A 26,033-nucleotide genomic window follows, 5' to 3' on the forward strand; every position below is an offset into this window, starting at 1 on the left:
TCCCCCCGCCCAAAAAAAATAACCCCCCCCCCCAAAAAAAACCCTCACAAATAAAACCCTAAACCAACGGCCACCCCCCCCCCCCCCCCCAAAAAAAAATAAACCCAAAAATGATGTTTATTTATTGCATTTGGAAGGTTTTGGCACAGCGCGGTGCTCGGGGCGCTGGGGGAGGACGGGGGGGGTCCCAGCCGCATCCTGACCCCCCCTTCCCTTTCCCCCTTCCCCCCCCTTTCTCCCCCCCCCCAGACCCTCCCCCCAGCGGGCTCCTGCCTGCACTCCCCGCTCCTGTGCAGGGGGGGCCCCCGCCGCCGCTTTCGGCAAAATTGCAAATATTTTCCCTTTTTCTTTTTTTTTTTTTTTTTTTTTTTTTTTTTAAACTCTCCCTCTTTTTAAATAGAACTTGCGAGTTAGAAAATAGTTTCTTTGCCGTCGGTCGGTCGGTTGGTCGTGGGGGGGGGTTCTTTTTGTTTAAATTTTAATATAATCTGCTTCTCTCATCAGCCCGGAAATTTAATATATAAGCATGTACAAGAAAAAAAAAAGTCTCTTCCCCCGCTCTGTACAAAAGTTGCTGTCTATTTATTATTTTTTTTTTCCTTTTTTTTTGTTGTAGTTGCTGTTGGGGGGGGGGGTCGCTTTGTTGTTTTTTTTTTTGTTCCGGTTTTGTGCATTCTATTGCATTTGTAATTTTGAGGGGGGGGTGCGAAAGAAAGAAAAGAAGGAAGGGGGAAAAAAGAAGAAAACAAGAAGGAAACAACGGAAAAAAAGAAGAGGAAAAAAAGAAGAAAGAAGAAAAAAGAAAAAAAGGAAAAAAGAAAAATAAGAGAAAAAAGAAGAAAAAAGAAGGAGAAAAGAAAAAGAAAAAAGGAAAAAAGGAAAAAAGAAAAAAGAAGAAAGAAGAAAAAAGGAAGAAAAGAAGAAAAAAAGAAGAAAAAGAAGGAAAAAAGAAAAAGAAAAAGAAGAAAGAAGAAAAAAGGAAGAAAAGAAGAAAAAAGAAGAAAAAGACGAAAGAAAAGAAGATAAAAAAAGAAGAAAAAATAAGAAGACAAAAAAAAAAGAAAGGAAAAAAAAAAGGAAGGAAAAAATAAGACGCAAAAAAAAAAAAAGGGAAGAAAAAAATCTCCCCCCCCCCCCAAAAAAATTAAGTCATATCTGGGTTCCTGGACTTTCTCCTTGGTGTGGGTCTGGATTATATAGGGGTCCGCCAGGGTGGTGCCGGGGGGTGCAGAGAGTTCCCCAGGCTGTTCTCTGTCCAGTGGGCCCCGTGGGCGGGTTTGTAGGTGTTGTAGTTAATGTGGTCATGGATGGCGGGCAGCACCACCGCCCCCTCACCTGCTCCGCCGGCCGCGCTGGCCGCCGTGGTGGCCGCGGCGGCGCGGCGGGTGGGATGTCCTCGTCCACCTGGATGATCTCCACCGTCCGGGCGGCCGTCACCGTGCTGCGTTGCTGGTGTCGCTTGCGGAGTTTGTAGAAGACGATGAGCATGGCCGCCGCCAGCAGCGTCACCGCCACGAAGCAACCGATGATGATCTTGGTGGTCTTCATCACCTCGTCCAAGCTGGTCTGCATCTTGTCGCCGGAGTCGGCGGTGGGTACGGCCACCTGCTTGGGCGTCCGGGGTGTCTGGACCAGGACGGTGGTGGTGGTGGTGTACGCCGGCTGGTAGCCCGTCGACGTGGTGGGGACGGGCTTGGTGAACTTGGGGGAGATGTCCTCGGGGGAGATCTCGGTGGTCTCCACCGTGACGGTGGTGAAGAAGCTGTAGTTGGAGGTGTTGAGCTCGGCCGTGCTCACGTTGAGGTAGGCCGAGGCGTTGGAGTTCCCCGCCACGTTGGTCACCATGCAGGTGTAAACCCGGTGTCCGTCAACAAGACGTGGGAGAAGTTCAAGGTGCCGTCGTTTGAGGACGGAGATGCGCGGGTGCTGGACGCGTGGCTCAGGACCGTCCCGTTAGGCAGCAACCACCTAACGGAGGACATGGAAGGAGTTCGGCACTTGAGCTCGGCCACCCGCCCCCTCGGAGATGTTGAGGTCCATGGGGGCGTCCATGATGAAGGGCGCCGAGCACTGGAAGGAGGTCTGGTCCACCTCCACCAGGAACCTGCCCCGCATGTGCAGGGGGCATGGCAGCGCCCGCAGCAGGTGGAGTTGGTGGGGATGTACTCCCGCAACCACCATGACAGCCAGAGGATGTCGCAGTCGCAGTCCCAGGGGTTGTGGTGCAGGTGAGCTCCACCAGGTACCGCAGCGGGGCGAAGAGGTCGTGGGGCAGAGGAGAGGTTGTTGTGGGCCAGGTTGAGCTCCACCAGCGCCGTCAGGTCGTCGAAGGCGTTCCGCTCGATCAGGTTGATCTGCGAGTTCATAATCCAGAGCTTTTTGAGGGACTTGAGCCGTGGAAGGAGCCCGGTTTGATCTCGGGGAAGTTATTGCCCGACATCTCCAGCTCCTCCAGCCCCACCAAGGGCGTCAGGTTGGGCATGTCCTTAATGTTGCACATCCCCAGGTTGAGGTACTTGAGGTTGTACAACCCCTCGAAAGCCCCCTCGGAGATGTACTCCAGCTTCTTCAGCTCGCCCAGGTCCAGGCGCATGAGGGAGGGCACCCGGTTGAAGGCGTACGAGGGATGCTCTCGATGGGGTTGTCCTCAACCACAGCTCCCGCAGCTTGGAGAGGTACTCGAAGGCCCCGCTGGGGATGACGGTCAACCAGTTGTCAAAGAGCTCCAGGGTGTTGAGGCTGGCCAAGCCGTTGAAGGCCCCCACCTCGATCTGCCGGATGGCGTTCCTGCCCAACTGCAGGACCTCCAGGTGATGCAGGTGCCGGAACGTGTCCGCCTGGATCATCTGGATGTTGTTCTCCATGAGGTTGAGATAGCGGGTGTTGGAGGGGATGCCGGGGGCACCTCGGCGAGGCGCGCCGGGTTGCAGACCACCTTGCTGAACTGGTTACTGCAGGAACAAACGGAGGGGCAGCTCTGGGGGCCGGGGGAGGCGGCGGCGACGTAGAGAATCCAGGCGTGGAGGGTCAGGTAGGAGACCAGGGCAGCTCTGCCGGCGCGGTGGCGGCGGTGGTGGTGGTGACGGTGGTGACGGTGGTGGTGGTGGTGCACAGTTACCTGCCACAAGAGCTTCATGATGTGGCACGTTCATCATTCACCATCGTCTGGGGATGTCGGCGTGAAGAAGGAGAAGTGGCTCAGGGCCCCCCCCCCCGGCTCCCGGCTCCGACGAGCTGGGCCCGTTGGGCCGGAGAGGGGAGAGGGGTCCGGGGGAGGGAGGGGGGGATCGCGGTGTTGGGGGGGGGTGGGGGGAGCCGCGGAGAAGGAGGAGGGGGGGATTAAGGAAAAATGAAAATTTAGCCCCCCCAAAAAAAAGCGAGAATGGGGTTGGGGGGGGGGAGAGGAAAGAGGCGCCCTCCCTCCCCGCTCTCCGGCCGTACCTACCTGGGGAAGGGGCGGGGGGGTCCGGGGGGGGCTCGGCGCCCAGCAAAGGGGGAGTGTTAAGGGGGGGGGGAAGACAAAATGGCTCCTAGAGGCTGCGGTGCAGGGGGGGGGGGGGGAAGGGGGAGGGGGGCGGCCCGGCTAAAGGGGGGCCCGGCAGCCCCCCGCCGCGGTGAGCCGGGCTGGCCGAGCCTCGCAGCGCCGGCCGTGGGGCAGCCCCGGGTGGCCCGGCATGGCGGCCCCCCCCCCGGGGGAGAGGCCGGCGGGGGGGGGGGGGGGGGGATAGAAAAATGTAAAAAAAAAATTTAAAAATTTAAAAATTTAAAAAAATTAAAATAATTCAAATGCAAATGGAACGGAAAAGGCAATCGAGATGGGAACTAAAAATGGAAAATTAAAAATCAAAAGGAAGAGGGAAAATATAAGGGGAAAATAAAAAGGAAGAGATAAAAATAAAAAGGAAAAAGAAAGGGGAAAGGGAAAGGAAAAATAAAAAGGCAAAAGAAAAAGGAAAAGGAAAAAGAAAAAAGAAAAAGAAAAAGAAGGAAAAGATAAAAAGGAAAAAAAAAAGAAAAAACTAAACGTAAAAAAAAAAAATTAAAAATATATAAAAATAAATAAATAAATAGCTAAAAGCCCCCAAAGGAGAGGAAAAAACCCCCAATTAGCGGAGGGGAGAGGCCGAGGCGGGGGGTTCTGCCGGCGGTGGCGGTGGGGGGGGGGGGATGGTGCCGGGGAAGGTGGGGGGGGGAGGTTGCGGGGGGGGTCGCCCCCGTCTCGTCGCTCGCCGTTCTCCGGGTGGGTCGTGCTGGTGGTGGTGCTGGTGGGGGGGTTTGTCCCGTCCCCCCCTCCCGCCTTCCGCGTCCCGCGTCCCCGCGTGTCGCTTTCAGCGGCCGGGCCGCCCGCGCAGTGCGGCGGCGGTGGCGGCGGCGGCGGCGGCGGCGGCGGCGGCGGCTGTGGCGGCCCCGGGGCCGGCGGGCATCCTCCGGTGCTAACGGGCGTGCGGGCCGGGCGGAGGGGCCCCGGCGGCGCGGGGGGCGCGGGGGGTGCGGGCGGTGCGGGCGGCAGCCGCGCAGGCGGCTCTCTCATCCTTTTGTCCTTCAGTGGGAGCGCGGATGGATTGCTGCTGACGCATCGTGTCGGGAGCCCGGCACCGCTCCGGCACCCCCCCCGAAACACCCCCCCACCCCACCCCACCCCCCCCACCCGCCTTCCTTCGCCTTCTCCACACACAGCACACCCCCCCCCCCCCCACCCCGCCTTCTCAACCCCCACCCCCCCCCCACCCCACCCCGCAACTCCCCGCCCCGCTTCGCCGGTGCGGCGGCGGCGGCGGCGGCGGCGGCGGCGGCGGCGGGCGAGGAGCTATTTTGGGGCTCGTTGCTTCTGGGAGGAAGATGCGGGATGGGCTTCCTCCTCCTCTTCCTCCTCCCTCCCTCCCTCCCTCCTCCTCCTCCTCCTCCTCCTCTCCCTCCTCCTCCTCCTTCTCCTCCTCCTCCCTGCTCGCAGACCGCCATGGGGATAGTGGGGGGGGCCGGGGGGGGCAGCGCCGCGGGGTGAGGATGGACGGACGGACGGATGGACAGAGGGATGGACGCTGACGGAGCAGCTCGGCAGCTTTAAGGTGATGGGGGGGGTGCGGGGGGGGAACGCGGCTCCGTCCGGGTGCAGCCCCCTCCCCGGGTTCAGGGCTGAGACCTGGCACAAGGCGGGACACTGATGGAGAGGATGAGCCTGGCTATGCGGTGGTCGGGGGGGGAAACATGGTTGCGTCTGTGGCTGGTGGCCCCCACACCCCCCGCCATGTGGCACAGAATCCCGTGGACCTCCGGGTGCAGCCCCCTCCCCGGGTTCAGGGCTGAGACCTGGCACAAGGTGGGACACTGATGGAGAGGATGAGCCTGGCTATGCGGTGGTCGGGGGAAGGAGGGACATGGTTTCGTCCGTGGCTGGTGGCCCCCACAGCACCCCCATGTGGCACCGAATCCGGTGCCCGTGAACCTCCGGGTGCAGCCGCCCCAGCCTGGCTCGGGGCTGAGACCTGGCACAAGGCGGGACACTGATGGCGAGGAAGAGCCTGGCTATGCGGTGGTCGGGGGAAGGGGGATCATGGTTGCGTCCGTGGCTGGTGGCCCCAGCGGGCCCCCCATATGACACAGGATCTGATGCCCGTGGACCCCTCGGGTGAAGCCCAAGTCCAGACTCAGGGCTGAGACCTGACACAAGCCGGGACACTGATGGAGAGGACCAGCCCAGCTCTGTGGCGGTGAGGAGGCGGGACGTGGTTCTGTCCGTGGCTGGTGGCCCCCACAACCCCCCACACACCCTCCCCATGAGGCGCTGGATCCAGTGCTCATGGCCCCCTTGGTGCAGCCCCATCCCCTCCCCGGCTCAGGACTGAGACCTGGCACAAGCCGGGACACTCATGGAGAGGATGAGCCCAGCTCCGTGGCAGTGGTGGGGACATACGCATGGTTCCATCCATGGCTGGTGGCCCCCACAGCCCCCCCCGATGTGGCACAGGATCTGATGCCCGCGGACCCCCATGTGCACCCCCTCCCTGGCTCAGGGCTGAGACCTGGCACAAGCTGGGACACTGATGGAGAGCATGATCCGGTCTGTGCAGTGATCGGGAAGGGGGCGGGGGGGGGGGGGGGACACACACCACACATGGTTCTGTCCGTGGATGGTGGCCCACAGCCCCCCCGTGTGGCAAAGAATTCAGTTTCTATGGACCCCCAGGTGCAGACCAAGTCCGGGCTCAGGGCTGAGACCTGGCACAAGCTGGGACACTAATGGAGAGGGTGACCCCGGCTCTGCCGGTGGGGGGGGCCCACCTCCTGCTTTTTGGGGTACGGGTCGGGGGGGGGTCCTGCCCCTGCTGCCGCCCTGCTCCCCCCCAACCCCGGCAGCTGCAGGGTGGCCCAGTGGATAATTAGCGCCGGGTGGTAACGAATCCCTGGGATTGCGGGGGGCAAAGGCTGGCACCACCAGAGCCCCGTGGGTGCCAGCAACGGGGGGGTGCTGCTTGGGATGGGGGTCCCCGGGGTGCTGGGGGAGCGGCCCCCCAGGCTGGCTGGGGGTGGGGGGTTGACAGGGGGAGGCGATGGCGGGGGGGAACCTGGGAGCGTCTTTGGCGGGGGGGAGGGGGTTCAGAACCCCCCCAGTGTTATGTGGATTCTCTGGTGTCTGATCGAAGCCACCCCTCCGTCCCTGCCAGGTGGGCATCCTTGGGGACCCCGCGCAGGATTTCGGTGCCCGGGGGGTGGCCCCCACCCCCGTGTCGGGATGGAGTGGGGTGGGACGGGGGGGTGGGTCGCGGGACGGGGACACACCAACAGCACCCGCCGTGCAAGGGAGGGGGGCTGGGACCCCCCCCGGGAGCGGGGCCGAGCACCCAAACTGGGGGGCAAGGAGGGGGAGCGGGGCTGTGCCCACGGGCGGCACTTGGAGCTGTCACCCATGTGCCACCGCTGGGTGCCCCCAGGCGGCTGGGGGGTGCTTGGGGTGGCCCCTTGGGGACACCCTGGGTGACGGCACCCCGGGACGCTCCCTGCAGGGTGCCAGGCCCCAGTCGGGGTCACCGTCCCCGTCTTGGTGGCACATCCCCAGTGCTGCCCACCGCCAGGCGTGACAGCGGTGTCCCCTGGGCGCCGCAGGATCTGGTGGCCTCAGGTACCCCACGGGAGGGTCCCCCATGTCCCCCGTGTCCCCTGTCCCCCGCGGCAGAGAGCAGCAGTCGCGTCCCCTCCTTGCCCGAGCAAAGCTCGCCATGCCATTACTGTCCCGCTCGTCCCCTCGCCGGTCACCCGGCTGCAGGGGGGTGGCACAGGGGATAGGGGGGGCGCCTTGGCCACCAGAGCATCCCCCCGCAGCGCTGTGGGGGTGCTGCTGCCTGGGGAGGTGGCACGAGCACCCCTGGGGGACAAGGGGTGACCTGGGGCTGTGGCAGACGCGGTGCCGGGGACGCGGGCGGTGGAGGGGACACGGTGGGGACAGGTCACGGCGGGAGGGACGAGCTCCGGGGTGGGCAAACGACTCTGCGTCTGGCAGCGCCGAACACAATTAACCACGCGGACGGCGGCCTAATTAAATTACGGCGAGGGGGCACCCGTACAGCACCGCAAGGACCACGCAGCAGCCTGGCCGGTGACGCTGCCACGCGCCCAGTGTGCCGGCATGTGCCAGCGTGCTGGCCACAGTGGCCACCAGCCAAACCCTGTCCTGGGCCACAGTCCCAGCGACTGGAAGGGGCTGCGGGAGGACCACGACCCTCTGCCCATCCCCACCAGCGCCGCAGTGCCGTGCCGTGTGCCCACCGCCGCTCACCCCCTGGCCACCGGGCCACTGGTCACAATTAGCAGCCGGCCCTTGACGAGGGATTGATGGTAAAGGGACGGAGCTCTGGTGATGGAGCCGAGGTCGGCGCGGCACCGGGAGGCCTGGCGGCATGGCCGTACCGGCTGCCGGAGAGGGCGAGCGTGGGCGTCTTGATGCGCGTGTCCGACCTGTGCCGGCACCCATGGGTGCCCCGGCTCTGCCCGCACCCTCTGGTGGGCTGGCGGGGGGGGGGGGTTGGGGAAGGGGGTACCAGGGTGGCGTTTTGGGGGGGTGCCGAGGCGTGCGGGGCCGCGTCCCGCTGCCCTGCAGGCCGGCTGCCGCTGGATGGAAAGGCAGCTTCGTGCCGGGGGCCGTGGCACAGCCTGGCGTTACGCACCGGGCAGTACGGCCACGACGGCCACGGGGCACGGCACGGCCGGGGGGCACCGAGCTCGGCCTGCCCGGGGTGGGGGGATGCCCTGGGATACCCTACCTGGGGCGGGGATGCGTTGATCTGGATGGGATGCTGTGCCCGGGGGGGGATGCTCTATCCAGGGGGGGATGTACTGCCTGGGACTGGGGGGGGCAATGCCCTGCCTGGGTGGGATGCCCTGTCCGGGGTGCGATGTTGTGCCCAGGGAGGGGGGATACCCTGTCTGGGGGGGGATGCCATGCCCTGAGGGGGATGCTCCATCTGGGGTGGGATGCCGTGCCCAGGAGGGGGATGCTCTGCCCATGGGGGGGATGCCATGCCCTGAGGGGGGATGCTCTGCCCATGGGGGGGATGCCGTGCCCGGGGGGGCATGCTCTGCCCGGGGTTGGGGGGGGCGGATGTCATGCCTAGGACGGGGATACCCTGTCTGGGGTGGGATGCTATGCCCAGGGGGGGATGCTGTGCCCGGGGGGGGATGCTCTGCCCAGCGGGGGGATGCCCTGCCTGGGGGGGGGGGATGCTGTGCCCTGGGTGAGATGCCCTGCCCAGGGGGGGATGCCCTGCCCTAGGGGGGATGCCTTGCCCGGGGGGGGTGCGCTGTCTGGGGGGGGGATGCTCTGCCCAGGGGGGGATGCTGTGCCCGGGGGGGGATGCCCTGCCTGGGGGGGATGCTGTGCCCGGGGTGGGATGCTGTGCCCGGGGGGATACTCTGCCCAGGGAGGGGTGTCCTGCCCAGGGTGGGATACTCTGTGGGATGCAGTCAGGCACAGGCAGAGACCGGGTGCAGGCAGGGCTGGGTGCAGGCAGAGCTCAGTGCAGGCAGGGCTGGGTGCAGGCAGAGCCCGTGCAGGGACCCCCGGGGGCCAGCCGCATTCACCAGCCGCGGCTGCAGCGGCAGGAGCTGCCTGCACAAGCCATCGGGGGGTCTGGGGGTGCAGCCCCCCCCCAGCCCTTGGAGCTGGGCTCGCTGCCCCCCAACCCCAGTAGCCCCGTCTCGGTCCCTCCTCTGGCCCCGTGTGGCTCCGGGCTCTGCCTGCCCTCCCCAGCTGTCCCCGGGTGCAGGCAGGGAGCAGGTAAGGTGCAGGCAGGGAGCAGGCAGGGTGCAGGCAGGGTGCAGGCAGGGAGCCCGAGCCGCAGGGGATGGTGAGCTCCTGCCTCCGTCCCTGCCTGGTTCCCTGCCCTGGGCATTGCTGGGAGCAGAACTGGGTGCCCATCGATCAGAGTTGGGTGCCCCTGGCAAAGATCTGGGTGCCCAGGAGCAGAGCTGGGTTCCATGGAGCAGAGTTGGGTGCCCTTGGAGCAGAACTGGGTGCCCAGGAGCAGAGCTGGATGCCCGTGGAGCAGAGCTGGGTGCCCGTGGAGCAGAGCTGCGTGTCCACGGAGCAGTGATGGGTGCCCAGGGAGCAGAGCTGGGTGCCAATGGGGCAGAGCTGGGTGCCCAGGAGCAGAGCTGGGTTCCTTGGAGCAGATTTGGGTGCCCATGGAGATGAGTTGGGTGCCCATCATTCAGAGCTGGGTTCTGTGGGACAGAGCTGGGTGCCCCTAGAGCAGATCTGGGTGCCCAGGAGGAAATCTGGGTGCCCTTGGAGCGGAACTGGGTGCTCCTGGAGCAGAGCTGGGTGCCCAGGGAGCAGAGTTGGGTGCCCAGGGAGCAGATCTGGGTTTGATGGAGCTGAGCTGGGTGCCATGGAGCAGATCTGGGTGCCCAGGAGCAGAGTTGAGTGCCCACAGAGCAGATCTGGGTGCCCATGGAGCTGAGTTGGGTGCCCACAGAGCAGATGTGGGTGACGGGGAGAATGGCAGGGGGTGACCCCTCCTGCTGGACCCCGCACTGGGGTGGCGTTTGGCCGGGCACATGCCTGGCACGTGCCCACCCGCCCTGTCCAACTCCGTCCATCGCTCACGTTACTGCTTGGTGAAGCTGGGAGCAGCCGAGATGAGGACGAGCGTTTGGGGACGGTGGCTGGGAGGGACAGTGTGGGGTGGGGACGGGTGCGTGGCCGGGTCCTTGAGGGTGCAGAGGGCTGACATCCCCCCCTGTCCCTGCCCCCCGCAGGTGGAGGTGGAGGTGGAGAGCATGGACAAGGCGGGGAACTTCATCGGCTGGTTGCACATCGAGGGCCTCAACCTGTCGGTGGCCCTGGTGGAACACGCCCTCTCCAAGGTCCACTTCACCGCCGAGCGCAGCCCCTACTACAAGGCGCTGCTGGCCGCCGAGGAGGCCGCCAAGCAGAAGAAGGAGAAGGTGAGCGGGACCGTCCCCAGGGGATGTCCCCACCCCAGGGGATGTCCCTGTGCCCAGAGATGTTCTCACCCTAAGAGATATTCCCGACCCGAGGGTTGTCCCCACCCCAAGGGATGTCCCAACCCCAAAGGATATCCCCGCTCCAAGGGATGTCCCGAGTCCAAGAGAAGTCGCCACCCCAAGGGATGTCTGCATGCCAAGAGATGTCCCCACCCCAAGGGATGTCCCCATCCCAAGAGATGTCGCCATGACAAGAGATTTTCCCACCCCAAGGGATGTCACCGTGCCAAGGGATGGCCCTGCCCCAAGGGATGGCCCTTCCCTGAGGGATGTCTCCATGCTGAGAGTTGTCCCCACCCCAAGGGTTGTCCCCATGCTAAGAAATGTCCCCACCCCGGGGGATTTCCCCAACCCACAGGACGTTCCCACCCCGAGGCGCATGGCATCCATGGTGCTGGGCACCGGTGATGTTCCAGCTGCTGGGTGCCAGCACAGCCATCATCCCCTTCCCGGTGGCATCAAGTGTGGCCACGAGGTCCCCCAGCCCATGTGTGTGTGTCCCCCCCAATCCCAGGTGTGGTCCCACTACGAGGAGACCCCGGTGGAGGATGTGGTGCAGGTGCTGGAGGAGAAGGAGCGCACGGCCAACTACAAGCCCGTCTTTGTGACGGAGATCACGGACGATCTCCACTTCTATGTGCAGGACGTGGAGACAGGTACGGGGACAGGGCTGGGGTCCCCCTGTGTCCCCCCCTGTCACTTGTCTCACCCCCCCACACCCCAGCAATGTCATTTGGCTCTGAGGGACACGGATGGGGGGGCTCATCCCTGGACCTCCAGGCTCCAAACCCTCCCCAACCTCCCGGCCATGCCATCGCCATCCCTGGGTGGGGTGTGCAGCTCCCCGGGGACCCCCCCTGTCCCCCGTATTGATGACACCACAGCTCCGGCACCCCCCAGCACCCATGGGTGTTCTCCACCCGGAGTTGGGGGGAGGCTTTATTTCGGTGGGATGAGGATGCTCGATTTTGGTGGGCAGCCCCCCAAACCCTCATGTCCTGGGTGTCCCCCCCCTCACCGCAACCCCAGTGCAGGCAGTTGGGGGGGGTCGGGGTGGTCGGGTGCTGGATCGAGCCCCTCCACAGGCGCCCAGCTGGAGAAGCTGATGGAGAACATGCGCACCGAGGTGGGCAACCACCCGCCCGTGGAGGGCTCCTATGCCCCGCGCCGCGGGGACTTCTGCATTGCCAAGTTCGTCGACGGAGAATGGTGAGACGGAGGGGGGTCCTGCTGGCCCCAGTGTGGGGCTGTGGGGCGGCGTTGCCCCATGCTGAGGTGTGTTTCACGGGTGACCCCCTTCATCCCACCCTCCAGGTACCGGGCCCGGGTGGAGAAGGTGGAGTCGGCTGCCAAAGTCCATATCTTCTACATTGACTACGGCAACGTGAGTGCTCGCCCTGGGTAGGGGAAGATGGGTGGGGGCACCCTGGGGTGCCAAGTGGAGACCCCCAACTCCAGTTCTCCTGGGGGGGGCGGGCTGGTTGTGACCCCCTAGCTGCCACACATCAGGCAGGGGCAGGATCGTGCCCCTGGGACTGAGAGTCTCAGGGTGCAGAGCCATCTGTCTGTCCGTCCATCCATCCATCTGTCCCTCCATCCATCCATCCGTCTGTCCGTCCGTCCGTCCATCCATCCATCCCTCCATCCATCCATCCATCCCTCCATCCATCCATCCATTCATCCATCCATCCATCCATCTGTCCCTCCATCCATCCATCCATCCGTCTGTCGGTTCATCCATCCATCCATCCATCCACCCACCCACCCATCCATCTGTCCATCCATCTGTCCGTTCATCCATCCATCCATCCATCCATCCATCCATCCATCCATCCATCCCTCCATCCATCCATCCATCCATCTGTCCCTCCATCCATCCATCCGTCTGTCTGTCTGTTCATCCATCCATCCATCCATCCATCCATCCATCCATCCATCCACCCATCCATCTGTCCATCCCTCCATCCATCCATCCATCCATCCATCCATCCATCCATCCATCCGTCCATCCGTCCATCCCTCCATCCCTCCATCCCTCCATCCATCCATCCATCCATCCATCCATCCATCCATCCATCTGTCCCTCCATCCATCCATCCGTCTGTCTGTCTGTTCATCCATCCATCCATCTGTTCATCCATCCATCCCTCCATCCATCCATCCATCCATCCATCCATCCATCCATCCATCCGTCCCTCCATCCATCCATCCATCCGTCTGTCTGTTCATCCATCCATCCATCCGTCCCTCCATCCATCCATCTGTCTGTCTGTCTGTTCATCCATCCATCCATCCATCCCTCCATCCATCCATCCATCCACCCACCCATCCATCTGTCCATCCATCCATCCATCTGTCCATCCGTCCATCCCTCCATCCATCCATCCATCCATCTGTCCCTCCATCCATCCATCCATCCGTCTGTCTGTTCATCCATCCATCCATCCCTCCATCCATCCATCCATCCATCTGTCCCTCCATCCATCCATCCGTCTGTCTGTCTGTTCATCCATCCATCCATCCATCCATCCATCCATCCATCCATCCATCCATCCACCCACCCATCCATCTGTCCATCCCTCCATCCATCCATCCGTCCATCCCTCCATCCCTCCATCCCTCCATCCATCCATCCATCCATCCATCTGTCCCTCCATCCATCCATCCGTCTGTCTGTTCATCCATCCATCCATCCATCCATCCATCCATCCATCCATCCCTCCATCTGTCCCTCCATCCATCCATCCATCCGTCTGTCTGTTCATCCATCCATCCGTCCATCCATCCATCCGTCCATCTGTCTGTCCCTTCATCCACCCACCCATCCATCTGTCCATCCATCCATCCATCCGTCCCTCCATCCATCCATACGTCCATCCATACGTCCATCCATCCATCCATCCATGCATCCATCCATCCATCTGTCCATCCATACGTCCCTCCATCCGTCCATCTGTCTGTCCCTTCATCCATCCATCCATCCATCCATCCATCCATCCATCCATCCATACGTCCCTCCATCCGTCCATCTGTCTGTCCCTTCATCCATCCATCCATCCATCCATCCATCCAACCATCCAACCGTCCATCCCTGTGGCTGGGTGCTGCCATTTTCCTCCCTCTAGCTGGCACCAGGGAGCCCATGATGAGGTGCCCAGCACCCTTGGGTACCCTCCCAACCCTAGTGCTTGGGAGCCCATCTTGGGGTGTCCACCACCCTTGGGTGCCCTCCCAAACCTAACACCAGGGAGCCCATCACAGGGTGCCCACCACTCTTGGGTAACTTCCCAACCCTGGTGTCTGGGAGCCCATCACGGGGTGCTCAGCACCCTTGGGTGCCCTCCCAACCCTGGCACTGGGGAACCCATCATGGGGTGTCCAGCACCTTTGGGTGCCCTCCGAACCCCAGCACCAGGGAGCCCATCACGGATTCCCACCACTCTTGGGTGCCCTCCCAACCCCGTTGTCTGGGAGCCCATCACGGGGTGCTCAGCACCCTTGGGTGCCCTCCCAACCCCAAACCAGGGAGCCCATCACAGGGTGTCCAGCACCCTTGGGTGCCCTCCCAACCCCAAACCAGGGAGCCCATCACGGGGTGCTCAGCACCCTTGGGTGCCCTCCCAACCCCAAACCAGGGAGCCCATCACAGGGTGTCCAGCACCCTTGGGTGCCCTCCCAACCCCAAACCAGGGAGCCCATCACGGGGTGTCCAGCACCCTTGGGTGCCCTCCCAACCCCAAACCAGGGAGCCCATCACAGGGTGTCCAGCACCCTTGGGTGCCCTCCCAACCCCAAACCAGGGAGCCCATCACGGGGTGTCCAGCACCCTTGGGTGCCCTCCCAACCCCAAACCAGGGAGCCCATCACGGGGTGTCCAGCACCCTTGGGTGCCCTCCCAAGCCCGGCACCCTCTCCTCCCTCCCCGCAGAAGGAGACGCTGCCCGCCACCCGCCTGGCCGCTCTGCCCCCGGCCTTCAGCACCCGTGTTTTGCCGGCACAAGCCACCGAGTACAAGTTCGCCTTCATCCAGGTGCCCCAGGACGTAAGTTTTGTGGGGCGGGGGGGGGGGAGTGTCGAGGGGAGCGTGGGGCGCTCCGGGTCCCCGTGGTGGGACCGTGGGGCTCGATGCCGACGGCGTGCGGTGCCGCAGGACGACGCGCGGGCGGACGCGGTGGACAGCGTGGTGCGGGACATCCAGAACACCCAGTGCCTGCTCAACGTGGAGCACCTGGGGCCCGGCTGTCCCCACGTCACCCTCCAGTTCGCCGACTCCAAGAGCGACGTGGGGCTGGGGCTGGTCAAGGAGGGGCTGGTCATGGTGGAGGTGCGCAAGGAGAAGCAGTTCCAGAAAGTGGTAGGTGCTGCTGGGGGGGTCATGGAGGTGGGGGGCGGGGGGGTGGGTGTCCCTGGCCCCCTCGCAGTGGGGTGGGCTCTGCCCCACGGGTGGCCAAGCTGTGATTGAACCCCCCCCCCCCCCCCCCCCCAGCTCATCTGACGTTGTATGAATCCTGGCTCGGTGGCGGTGGTGGCTTGCGGCGGGGGGGGGGGGGGGGAGGGGGGGGCGGAGGGGGGGGTGACCCCAAGCCACCCCCTCCCAGACACCTGGGTTCCCTCTTCGGGGTCGTGCTGGGTGGGGGTCCCACCTCCCTGTCCTCCATGGGGTGGGGGGGGTCCCACCTCCCGGTCCTCCATGGGGGGGTCCTACTTCCCTGCCCTCCATGTTGGGGGGGGGGGTGTGTCCCACCTCCCTACCCTCCGTGGGTGGGGGTCCCACCTCTCTGCCCTCCATGGGGGGGGTCCTACTTCCCTGCCCTCCATGTTGGGGGGGGGGTGTGTCCCACCTCCCTACCCTCCGTGGGTGGGGGTCCCACCTCTCTGCCCTCCATGGGGGGGGTCCTACTTCCCTGCCCTTCCTGGTGGGGGGAATCCCACCTCTCTGCCCTCCATGGGGACCCCCCCCCCTCCATCTCCCTAAGGTGCAGGTCGGGGTGCCACAGTGGGGTGTCCCCCCCGCCCTGGCAGACGCTGCTGGGGGTCCCTGGGGGTGCCCGGCCCCCCCCCCACACCCCCCCCAACCCCTGGGGAGGGGGCGCGGGTTGACCCCATCCTCTGTCCCTGCAGATCACCGAGTACCTGAACGCGCAGGAGACGGCCAAGAGCGCCCGGGTGAGTGCCGGGGGGGGTGGGAGATACAGGGCGGGGGGGGGCGGCAAGCACGACCCCTCCCTTGTCTCAGGGGGGGTGCTGGATGTGGTACCCCCCCCATTTGCAGGGGAGGTGCTGGATGCAGCACACACCACACACCCCCCCATCTCCAGAATGATGCTGGATACGACCCCTGGTCTCTGGGGAGATGCTGGATGTGCCCCCCCCATCTCTGGGGTGCTGTTGGGTGCAGCCCCCCCCATCTGTGGGGAGATGTGGGATGTGGACACCCCCCCACACATGCACATCTCCAGAACGATGCTGGCTGCCCCCCCTCCAGTCTCTGGGGAGGTGCAGGACGTGGTACCCCCATCTCTGAGGTGATGCTGGATGTGGTACCCCCGTATCCCTGGGGTGATGCTGGATGTGGGCCCCCCCCCCCACCCCCAGCTCTGGGGAGATGCTGGATGTGGCCCCCCCCCTCATCTCCAGGGAGATGCAGGATGTGGCCCCCCCCCAATCTCCAGGGTGATGCTGGATGTGGCACTCCATTATCCCTGGGGTGATGGTTGATGTGGGCCCCCCCCATCTCTGGGGAGATGTGGGATGTGGTACCCCGTTATCCCTGGGGTGATGCTGGATGTGCCCCCCCCCCCCCCCCCCCCCAGCTCTGGGGTGATGCTGGATGTGTCGTGTCCCCCCCCCCCATTTCTAGGGAGGTGCAGGATGTGGTACCCCCATCTCTGAGGTGATGCTGGATGTGGTACCCCCGTATCCCTGGGGTGATGCTGGATGTGGGTCCCCCCCCATCTCTGGGGTGATGCTAGATGTGTGTGTGTGTCCCCCCCCCCATCACCGGGGAGATGCTGGATGTGGCCCCCCCCCCCCCGCCATCGCCGGGGCGCTGCTGGCCGCGGCCCCATCCCGTGCGCTCTCTCGCAGCTGAACCTCTGGCGCTACGGCGATTTCCGCGCCGACGACGCGGACGAGTTCGGCTACAGCCGCTAAGGGATGACCGTGATGATGACGATGAAGATGATGATGATGATGCTTCGGGGGGCCCCCGCGCCTCCACCGCCGCCACCACACCGACCTCTTGCCCTCTTCCCCCCCCCCACCCCCCTGCCTCATCCCATCCCGTCCCCCCGGGGCAGCCGAGGAAGAGGGGGGGGCCCGCAGCTCCATGCCCCGGGGATGCCGGAGTTGGGGGGCGACTCCGGTGTGTCCCCCCCCCCGGCCTTGGTCCGACCGACAGCTGAATTTGTCCCCCTCGATCCTGTCCGCAGCCAGCGCCGTCCTCCCCCCCGCGCCCCGGCCTGTATTTAAAGCTTCGGAGGCCCAATAAAAGTAGTCAAGCGTCGCGCCGTGGCCTTTCCCTGCCCGGGGGGGGGGTCCCCACCATGCTGGTGTCACCCCCCCCCCACCCCCGCCAAGGTTCACCTCATCCCCAAGGACCAAAACTGCACCCCAAGGCTGGGACAGGGCTGGGAAAGGGGGGGTCCTCCATGGGGGGGGCTGGAGCCCCGACCCCATCCCAGGATTTGGGCGGGGGGGGGGCTCGTCCTGCCCCAGGGAGCCCTGAGCGCCGGCCAGGGGGTGGAGGAGGTGCCTGGAGGGAGGGTGGGTGAGGGGAGATGGGGCCCCAGGTCCCAAACTGGGACCCCCAACCCCGGATCCCACCCATGGACCTCAACCCTGGGACCCAAACCTGGACCCCAGTCCTGGATCCCAATGGTGGGCCTCCACCCTGGGTCCCAACGTGGTCGTTAACCCTGGACCCCAACCTTGGCTCCCAACTGTGGACCTCCAACCCCAGGTCCCACCCATGGACCTGAACCCCGGGTCCCAAATCTGGACCCCAAACCTGGGTCCCAGTGGTGGTCATCCACCTTGGGTCCCAAATGTGGTCATTAAGCCTGGACCCCAACCCCAGGTCCCAAACCTGGACCTCTACCCTGTGTCCCAATGGCGGGCCTCCACCCTGGGTCCCAAACGTGGTCATTAACCCTGGACCCCAACCTTGGCTCCCAACCATGGAACCCCAACCCCAGGTCCCAAATCTGGACCTCAACAGTGGGCACCAAACATGGCCCCTAGACCTGGGCCTCAACCCCAGGTCCCAACCATGGACCCCAACAGCACGTCCCAAACCTGACCCTCAACCCTGAGCCCCAAACCTGGACCCCAATCCTGGGTCCCAGTGGTGGACCTCCGCCCTATGTCCCAAACGTGGTCATTAACCCTGGACCCCAACCTCAAGCCCCAACCATGAACCTCCAATCCCAAGTCCCAATCATGGACCTCAACCTCAGGTCCTAAATGTGTCCCCTGGCCCCAGCTGCCAACCATGGACCTCAACCCCAGGTCCCAGATGTGTCCCCTGGCCCCAAGTCCCAATCATGGACCTCAACCCCAGGTCCCAAATGTGTCCCCTGGCCCCAGCTGCCAACCATGGACCTCAACCCCAGGTCCCAGACGTGTCCCCTGGCCCCAAGTCCCAACCACGGACCTCAACCCCAGGTCCCAGACATGTCCCCTGGCCCCAAGTCCCAACCACGGACCTCAACCCCAGGTCCCAGACGTGTCCCCTGGCCCCAAGTCCCAACCGTGGACCTCAACCCCAGGTCCCAAATGTGTCCCCTGGCCCCAAGTCCCAACCGTGGACCTCAACCCCAGGTCCCAAATGTGTCCCCTGGCCCCAAGTCCCAACCGTGGACCTCAACCCCAGGTCCCAGACGTGTCCCCTGGCCCCAAGTCCCAACCATGGACCTTAACCCCAGGTCCCAAATGTGTCCCCTGGCCCCAAGTCCCAACCATGGACCTCAATCCCAGGTCCCAAATGTGTCCCCTGGCCCCAAGCCCCAACCCTGGACCCCAACCCTGAACCTCAACCCCTGGCACCAATCCTGGGCCCCATCCTCAACCCTCACCCCACCCCAACCCTGCACCCCAACCCCACCCCCCCCAACCTGAGGGGTGGGGGGTGACAGCACCCCCAGAAGAGTCCCAAGGGCCTCCCGTGTGGTGAGGTCCCGTGGGGGGGCTGCACCCCTGCCCTCCCCACCCTACTCCCATGGACATTGGGGGGGGGGGGGGGGGGGGGGGGGGGGGGGGGGTCGGTGAGCCGCCCCCTCCCCTTCCCCACCCCCGCTGGCCACCGTGCTCCCGGGGAGCTAATTATAGGGCCGCGCTAATTGACTTGGAACACAATTACAGCCGAGCGCTGTGTGGCCAGCTTCCAATAATTAACACCAGCAAACGATTGTAATTAAAGGAAGAGGCCGGGGCAGGGGGGGTGGGGGGGCGGGGGGAGGCAGCATAGGTTGGGGGGGATGTCCTGGGACGTGGGTGGCTGCTGCGCCCCCCACCCCCCCACCCCCCGTGAGCTCCAGAGTCCATCACCATGGCATCGAGGTGCTTCACAGCCCACCCCCGGGTAGGGGGGACCCCGGGGACAGGTCTCTGGGGTGTCACTGGGGGGTTCCTGGGGGTCTTTGGTGGGTCCCTGGAGATCTCTGACTATATCTTGGGGGAGTTCCTGGGGGTGTTTGATAGGTCTCTGTGGTGTATCTGGGGGGGTTCCTGGGGGTCTTGGTGGGTCTCTGGAGGTCTTGGGTGTAACTGAGGGGTTCCTGGGGGTCTTTACTGGGTCGCTGGAGGTCTCTGACTGTATCTGGGGGGGTTCCTGGGGGTCTTTGGTGGGTCTCTGGAGGAGGAGGTCGCAGAGGGTCACTGGAGGTCTCTGACTATATGTCGGGGGGGTTCCTGGTGGCCTTTGGTGGGTCCCTGGAGGTCTCTGGGGTGTAACCGGAGGTCCCAAGGGTCTCTTGGGATCCTTGAGGGTCTCTGAGTGGCCCTGGGGGTCTCCGCAGGGCACTTGGGTGTCCCTTGAAGGAGTCTCTGGGACCACCCCTGGGCGTTTGGTGGGTCCCTGGAGGGAGGGTCCCTGAGGGTCCCTGGAGGTCTCTGGGGTGTAACTGGAGGTCCCAAGGGTCTCCTGGGGGTCCTTGAGTGTCTCTGAGGTCATCTCACGGTGGCCCTGGGGGTCTTTGCAGGACACTTGGGTGTCCTTGGAAGGGGTCTCTGGGACCCCCCCTGGGTCTTTGGTGGGTCCCTGGAGGGGGGGCCGTCACTGAAGGTCTCTGACTATATCTCGGGGGGGTTCCTGGTGATCTTTGGTGGGTCCCTGGATGTTTCAGGGGGTTCCTGGTGGGTTCCTGGAGGTCTCTGGGGTGTAACTGGAGGTCCTGGGGGGGCGCTTGGGGGTCCTTGAGTGTCCCTGAGGTCATCCCATGGTGGCCCTGGGGGTCTCTGCAGGGCACTTGGGTGTCCCTGGAAGGGGTCTCTGGGACCATCCCCAGGTCTTTGGTGGGTCCCTGGAGGGGGGGTCCCTGAGGGTCCCTGGGGTTGTGGGGATGGTTGAGTGCATGCAGTGATCCCCCCGCAGCCCATCAGGGCCACTTGGCCAGTGGCTTTTCCTCGCTCTTCCCAGTTTTCCCTCTGCTGCTTGACCTTGAACCCCTCATTGGGGCCGGGAACAAGCCGGGCTCGTCACAGCGGCTGCTAATTAATACCCAGGTGACGAGCTGGGGCTGCGGCCACCACGGGTGACACTGGGGAGATCACAGGGGGTGGCAGGGACCCGGCTCTCAGCCCCCTCCCATCACACGGAGGTGCTGGGACCCCCCGGGGTGACCCAGCCAGGGGACCAGGACCTGTCCCTTGGGGCCCTCAGTGTCCCCAAGCTCCTGGGTGAGGAGCCACCACCCTTTGGCTGGTGACAACATCCCCAGTGTCACCGGGCAGGGGACACCAGAGCCCTCCATGGCTGAGGACCGTGTGTCCCCAGTGTCCTCAATGCCACCAGCCAGTGGACACCAGAGCCCTCCATGCCAGGGAACCGTGTGTCCCCAACGTCCCCAGTGCCACCAGCCAGGGGACACCAGAGCCCTCTGTGGCAGGGAACCGTGTGTCCCCAACGTCCCCAGTGTCACCAGCCAGGGGACACCAGAGCCCTCCATGGCAGGGAACTGTGTGTCCCCAACGTCCCCAGTGTCACCAGCCAGGGGACACCAGAGCCCTCTGTGGCAGGGGACCGTGTGTCCCCAATGTCCCCAGTGTCACCAGCCAGGGGACACCAGAGCCCTCCATGGCAGGGGACCATGCTGGCTGTGCTGAGTGATGCTGGGCTGCACTGGGTGGTACTGGGACGCACTGGGCTGGGTGGTACCGAGATGTGCTGGGGCCGTGCCAGGCTGTACTGGGTGGGACAGGGACAAACGGGGCCGCGCTGGGCAGTGCTGGGCTGTACTGGGCTGAACTGCCCCGTCCCAGTACAGCCCCGTCCCAGTACAGCTCTGTCCCAGTACAGCCCCATCCCAGTACAGCCCCGTCCCAGTACAGCCCCATCCTAATACAACCCCTTCCCAGTACAGCCCCATCCCAGTACAGCCCCATCCCAGTACAGCTCCATCCCAGTACAGCCCCATACCAGTACAGTCCAGTCCCAGTACAGCCCCATCCCAGCACAGCCCCATCCTAATACAACCCCTTCCCAGTACAGCCCCATCCCAGTACAGCTCCATCCCAGTACAGCCCCATCCCAGTACAGCCCCATCCTAATACAACCCCTTCCCAGTACAGCCCCATCCCAGTACAGCCCCATCCCAGTACAGCTCCATCCCAGTACAGCCCCAACTCAGTACAGCCCCATCCCAGTACAGCTCCATCCTAGTACAGCCCAGTCCCAGTACAGCCCCATACCAGTACAGTCCAGTCCCAGTACAGCCCCATCCCAGCACAACCCTGTCCCAGTACAGTCCCGTCCCAGTACAGTCCAGTCCCAGTACAGCCCCGTTCCAGCACAACCCTGTCCCAGTACTGTCCAGTCCCAGTACAGCCCCTTCCCAGTACAGCCCCATCCCAGTACAGCCCCTTCCCAGCACAGCCCCATCCCAGTACAGCCCCATCCTAATACAACCCCTTCCCAGTACAGCCCCATCCCAGTACAGCTCCATCCCAGTACAGCCCCATACCAGTACAGCCCCATCCTAATACAACCCCTTCCCAGTACAGCCCCATCCCAGTACAGCCCCATCCCAGTACAGCTCCATCCCAGTACAGCCCCATCCCAGTACAGCCCCATACCAATACAGTCCAGTCCCAGTACAGCCCCATCCCAGCACAGCCCCATCCTAATACAGCCCCATCCCAGTACAGCCCCATCCCAGTACAGCCCCATCCCAGTACAGCTCCATCCCAGTACAGCCCCAACTCAGTACAGCCCCATCCCAGTACAGCCCCATCCTAATACAACCCCTTCCCAGTACAGCCCCATCCCAGTACAGCTCCATCCCAGTACAGCCCCAACTCAGTACAGCCCCATCCCAGTACAGCTCCATCCTAGTACAGCCCAGTCCCAGTACAGCCCCATACCAGTACAGTCCAGTCCCAGTACAGCCCCATCCCAGCACAACCCTGTCCCAGTACAGTCCCGTCCCAGTACAGTCCAGTCCCAGTACAGCCCCGTTCCAGCACAACCCTGTCCCAGTACTGTCCAGTCCCAGTACAGCCCCTTCCCAGTACAGCCCCATCCCAGTACAGCCCCTTCCCAGCACAGCTCCATCCCAGTACAGCCCCGTCCCGGTACAACCCAGACTGGAGCCGAAGGCGTGAGTGTCCCCGTGTGTCCCCGTCCCCTCGGTGTCCCCCATCACCGGCCCGGGGCGGGGCGGGGGCGTGTCCCGGTGTGGGCGGGGTCACAGCGGGCGTGGCCCGAGTGGGCGGGGCTCGGGTGGCTTCCGCTGCCGCGCGCGGTGCCCGCGCAGGGCCAGCGCCGGGCCCCGGTGTCCCCATGTGCCGGTGTCCCCATGTCCCTGTGTCCCCATGTCCTGGTGTCCCAGATGACCTACTGTCCTGGTGTCCCCAGTGTCCCCTTGTCCCGCTGTGCCCATGTCCCGCTGTCCTGCTGTCCCGGTGTCTCTGTGTTCTGATGTCCTGATGTCCCCATGTCCCCATGTCCCTGTGTCCTGGTGTCACGGTGTCCCGATGTCCCCATGTCACGGTGTCCCGAAGTCCCGGTGTCCCGATGTCCTGATGACCCGATGTCCCTGTATCCCCGTGTCCCAGTGTCCCATTGTCCCCACGTCCCGCTGTCCCAGTGTCCCCATGTCCCGGTGTCCCCATGTCCCCATGTCCCTGTGTCCCTGTGTCCTGGTGTCCTGCTGTCCCCCGGTCACCCCCCGGCACAGGCCCAGGGGCGGGTGTCACCCCCCTGGGGGGACGCGGGGTGACAAGATGGGGATGTCCAGGGGCTGGGGGGCGCGGTGGCTGTGTCCCCCCGTGGGGGGGGGGGTCCGTCTCCCCTTGGCGGTGTCCCCCGCCCCGTGGGGGGGTGGCGGTGTCCCCCTCGGGGGGGGTGGCAGCGTTCCCAGGAGGGGGGTGGCGGTGTCACCCGGGGGGGGGGCTGTGTCTGTCCCCTCGTGGCGGTGTCCCCCGTGGCGCGTGGCTATTTTTATCCCTTTGTCCCCAAAATAGCGGCAGACGGCGGGGGCGGGGTGGGGGCCGCTCCATCCCCCCCCCCACTTTTCCTCCATAGCCCCCCCCCCCGCCGTGGCTATTTTTAGCTCTCGCGTGTTTCCAGGGGAACCCTGATGACGCAGTGACGTCAATGCGGGTCACTCGCCGCCGCCAGGGCTCGCGCCGCCGCGCGGCGGGCCCCCCCCCCCAACACCCCCCCCCCAACCCCCCCCCCCCCACCCTGCACCCCCGACACCCCCCCCGACCCCCCCCGACCCCCCCGCCCCCGGCGCAGCGCGGCAGCCGCAGGTAGGACCGAGGGGCCGGGGGGGGAGGAGGTGGGGGGGGGGGGCTCCGGGATCCCCCCGTGTCTCCCCCCCCCCGCTCCGCCCACGGGGCTTCCCCCCCCCCACCCCGCAGCGCGCCTGGGGATGCCCGACCTCCCCCCCAACAACGCCGCACCCCCCCCCCGGCCCCCCCCCGCGCATCGTACATGGGGAGGGCCCCCCCCGGACCCCGTCACGGAGACCCAGGAATCACGAGCACCCGGGACCCCCCCAGAGCCACGGGACCCCTTTGCCCGCACCCCCCCTCCCGCAGCACCCCGGGACCCCCGTTTCCCCACCCCAACCCCCCAGCACCCCGGGACCCCCCCGCAGCACCCCGCCCCCACCGTGTCCTCAGGACCCCCCCCCCGCAGCCCCCCGTGCCCCCATCCCACACACACCCCCCCCGTAGCACCCCAGGACCCCCGTGCCCCCGCAGCTTCCCGTGCCCCCCCACCCGCAGCCCCCCGTACCCCCAGTTCCCCCCCCATAGCACCCCGGGACCCCCGTAACCCCAGACCCCCCCCCCCAGCACCCCGGCATGACCATAGTCCCCCTCTCCCCCCCCCACCGCACCACGGGCCCCCCCCCCCGCAGCCCCCCATACTCTCCCCCCCCCCAGCACCCTGGGACGCCCATATCCCCCTTCCCCACACCAGGACCCCCAGTGTCACCCCCCCCCCCGGCCCTGCCATGCACCGGGGCCACCCATTCCTCCCCCCCCCAGCACCCCAGATCTCCGCACAACCCCCTGCGCATCCCACAGTGGGGCCAACCGCCCCCCCCCACCACCCCCCTGGCATGGGGACCCCCCTGCGCCACCCTCGGTGTCCCCTCCCTGCCCCCTGTCCCCCCCCCCACCTGCCTGCACCCCGCTCCCCGCACCCCACTGCCCGCGGTGCCCCCCACCCTGGTCCCCTCTGTCCTGGGGGTTGGGGGGGGTCCACAGCTCTGTGTAGCCATCCCCGGGGGGGGACACTCACCGGCTGAGCTGTGGTGGGGACACGGGGGGGTGTCAGTGGGCCCAAAAACTGGTCTCGGAGCCTCGCGGGCATCTAGAAAGTTCTGTGCCCGGCACGCGGCCCTGCACGCACCCCCCCCCCACACACACCCCCGCCATGGGTGTTCCTCGGGGCTGGGGGTCCAGTGAGGACGGGGTGGGGGGGGCGCACAGGGTGGCCACGGGTGCCAGAGCCATCCCCAGCTTGCCACCACCGCAGTGACGTCGCCTTCATCCCCTCCATCCCCGCCGTCCCCACCGTCCCCTCTGTCCCCTCCGTCCCCTCCATCCCCTCTGTCCCCTCTGTCCCTTCCATCCCCGCCGTCCCCTCTGAACCCTCCGTCCCCTCTGTCCCTTCCATCCCCGCTGTCCCCTCCATCCCCTCCGTCCCCTCCATCCCTGCTGTCCCCTCCATCCCCTCCGTCCCCTCCATCCCCTCCGTCCCCTCCATCCCTTCCATCCCCTCCATCCCTTCCATCCCCTCCGTCCCCTCCGTCCCTTCCGTCCCTTCCATCCCCTCTGTCCCCTCCGTCCCCTCCATCCCCTCTGTCACTATCATCCTCTCCATCCCCTCTGTCCCTTCCATCCCTTCTGTCCCCTCTGTCCCCTCCGTCCCATCCGTCCCTTCCATCCCCTCCATCCCCTCCGAACCCTCCATCCTTTCCATCCCCTCTGTCCCTTCCGTCCCCTCCATCCCTACCATCCTCTCCATCCCCTCCATCCCCTCTGTCCCCTCTGTCCCCTCCAAACACTCCATCGCCTCCGAACCCTCCATCCCTTCCACCCCCTCCATCCTTTCCATCCCCTCTGTCCCTTCCATCCCCTCCGTCCCCTCCATCCCCTCCGTCCCTTCTGTCTCCTCCATCCCCTCCGTCCCCCCAAACCCAGGTGGGAAGCGTCTCCCCACAGGAGCTGCTGGTGGTGGCCCTGGGGACAGCCAGGAGCAGGGGGTGACCGGGGAGCGGTGGCTTCTCCACGTCCCACAGTGATGGGGACAGAACCTGGCAGTGTCCCAGCTCCGGACCCCTGCGGCAAATCCATCAGGGATGGGGTGGCACCACAGCTCCATGACGGAGCGTCACCCACCCCGGCTCCACTGTGAAGGGGGACATGGGGATGGGGTGGCACAGCCTGTGAAGTGTCACCTTCCTTGCTAAGTGTCACCTCCCCTCTCATCCTGCTTGTCCGGGCTGCGGGATGGAGATGATGGTGGGATGGAGATGGGGCTGCAGGATGGAGATGGGACCACGGGAAGAAGATGATGGTGGGATGGAGACGGGGACATGGGGTGGACATGGGGATGCAGGATGGAGACGGGGATGTGGGATGGAGAAGGGACCATAGGATGGAGACAGCTCATGGGATGGAAATGGGGGTGTGGGATGGCAATGGTGGTGGGATGGAGACGGGGCCATGGGGTGGAGAAGGGGCTGTAGGATGGAGACAATGGTGGGATGGAGACGGGGCTGCGGAATGGAGACAGGGCCATAGGATGGTGACGGGGCTGTGGGGTGCAGATGATGGTGGGATGGAGATGTGGCTGC

The 26,033-nt window shown here is 64.9% G+C and overlaps 3 protein-coding genes across 3 annotated transcripts in view; 1 reads left to right on the plus strand and 2 right to left on the minus strand.

The window, feature by feature from the left end:
* SND1 (staphylococcal nuclease and tudor domain containing 1) overlaps window positions 1–17,005 on the plus strand; it is a 145,615-nt gene extending 128,610 nt beyond the window's left edge. Inside the window, exons 17-24 of the mRNA XM_074573113.1 lie at window positions 10,252–10,440; window positions 11,015–11,156; window positions 11,586–11,709; window positions 11,815–11,884; window positions 14,429–14,542; window positions 14,651–14,854; window positions 15,622–15,666; window positions 16,588–17,005. Coding sequence (XP_074429214.1) covers window positions 10,252–10,440; window positions 11,015–11,156; window positions 11,586–11,709; window positions 11,815–11,884; window positions 14,429–14,542; window positions 14,651–14,854; window positions 15,622–15,666; window positions 16,588–16,653 — 954 coding nt within the window. The 3' untranslated portion in view covers window positions 16,654–17,005. The remainder of the gene's footprint in view (window positions 1–10,251; window positions 10,441–11,014; window positions 11,157–11,585; window positions 11,710–11,814; window positions 11,885–14,428; window positions 14,543–14,650; window positions 14,855–15,621; window positions 15,667–16,587) is intronic.
* Window positions 1–26,033, minus strand: part of LOC141738011 (filamin-C-like) — a 236,211-nt gene that overhangs the window by 169,578 nt on the left and 40,600 nt on the right. The window lies entirely within an intron of this gene.
* LRRC4 (leucine rich repeat containing 4) lies at window positions 445–3,266 on the minus strand. Its single transcript, XM_074573114.1, is given in 11 exon segments — window positions 445–1,219; window positions 1,222–1,372; window positions 1,375–1,856; window positions 1,859–2,018; window positions 2,020–2,120; window positions 2,123–2,233; window positions 2,236–2,276; window positions 2,278–2,392; window positions 2,395–2,627; window positions 2,629–2,899; window positions 2,902–3,266. Coding segments are annotated over 11 exon segments (2,541 nt in total). The 5' UTR covers window positions 3,137–3,266; the 3' UTR covers window positions 445–578.

Source organism: Larus michahellis, chromosome 1 (assembly GCF_964199755.1).
Source record: "Larus michahellis chromosome 1, bLarMic1.1, whole genome shotgun sequence".
Lineage (NCBI taxonomy): Eukaryota > Metazoa > Chordata > Aves > Charadriiformes > Laridae > Larus > Larus michahellis.